The sequence below is a fragment of the Frankliniella occidentalis genome, unplaced genomic scaffold, assembly GCF_000697945.3.
Source record: "Frankliniella occidentalis isolate FOCC.00 unplaced genomic scaffold, Focc_3.1 Scaffold50, whole genome shotgun sequence".
Taxonomy (NCBI): domain Eukaryota; kingdom Metazoa; phylum Arthropoda; class Insecta; order Thysanoptera; family Thripidae; genus Frankliniella; species Frankliniella occidentalis.
Genome location: NW_026267180.1, coordinates 1,559,288 through 1,560,067, shown reverse-complemented (window position 1 = coordinate 1,560,067; position 780 = coordinate 1,559,288). Strand labels below are relative to the sequence as shown.

At 53.2% G+C, this 780-nt stretch overlaps 1 protein-coding gene across 1 annotated transcript in view; it reads left to right on the top strand.

Moving 5' to 3' along the window:
- Window positions 1-780, top strand: part of LOC113206387 (kynurenine formamidase) — a gene marked incomplete in the record, with an annotated part of 22,822 nt that overhangs the window by 8,963 nt on the left and 13,079 nt on the right. Inside the window, 2 exon segments of the mRNA XM_052267338.1 lie at window positions 1-79; window positions 168-269. Of these exon segments, the coding sequence (XP_052123298.1) occupies window positions 1-79; window positions 168-269 (181 nt within the window).

Genomic DNA, 780 nt, shown 5'->3' with positions numbered 1-780 from the left:
CAGTATTCGCCCAGGTTCTGGTCGCCCCGGATGCACGAGAAGCTGATCGTGGAGAAGCACATCGAGATCACGTCTACGGGTGCGTAGCGGCGTCTCTGTCGGTCGCGGGGAGGGGGGGGGGACTTTACCTCCTCAACCAAATCAGCCTTGTTGTATGCTCCCCACAGAGAGTGACCGGGTGCGCGCGACCGTCCCGCACCGCTGCCTGCGCTACGGGGAGGGCCCGCGGGAGACCCTGGACGAGTTCGGCGGCGACTCTCTACCCAACGGTCTGTCCTCACGCATGTACAGCTAAACCAATTGCTAATACGAAATAACTTATTATTTAGCTATGGAGCTAAAAATTAGCTACGTTTAGCTAGGTAGCTAAATAGTTAGTTGTCCTGTAGCCATTGTTTTTTTCAGCAATACAGCTTTTCTTTGTTTTAACGTGCGACACCACGGGGCGCGATGCGTCGATAGTTCCAAGCCCATTTCAAGAAATATTTTCTCTCCGACAGATGCTCCGATATTTGTCTACATCCACGGCGGGTACTGGCAGCACCTCAACAAGGACATATCCTGCTCCAAAATTATTCTTTTTCTTTTTAGGTCGATGTGCAAGGGCGGAAGCCGAGAGAGCGAATGGCGCATCGCTCCGACTTGAGTCGTCGAACCGACTCGATCCCGACCAATCTCGACCTCCCCGCCCCGTTAAAGCCGCTACCGATTGGGCAGGTTGTGTTCGATGTGAAATCATACTACAGGAGGCTCTTATGGATACGCAAAGTTCGGGCAGTC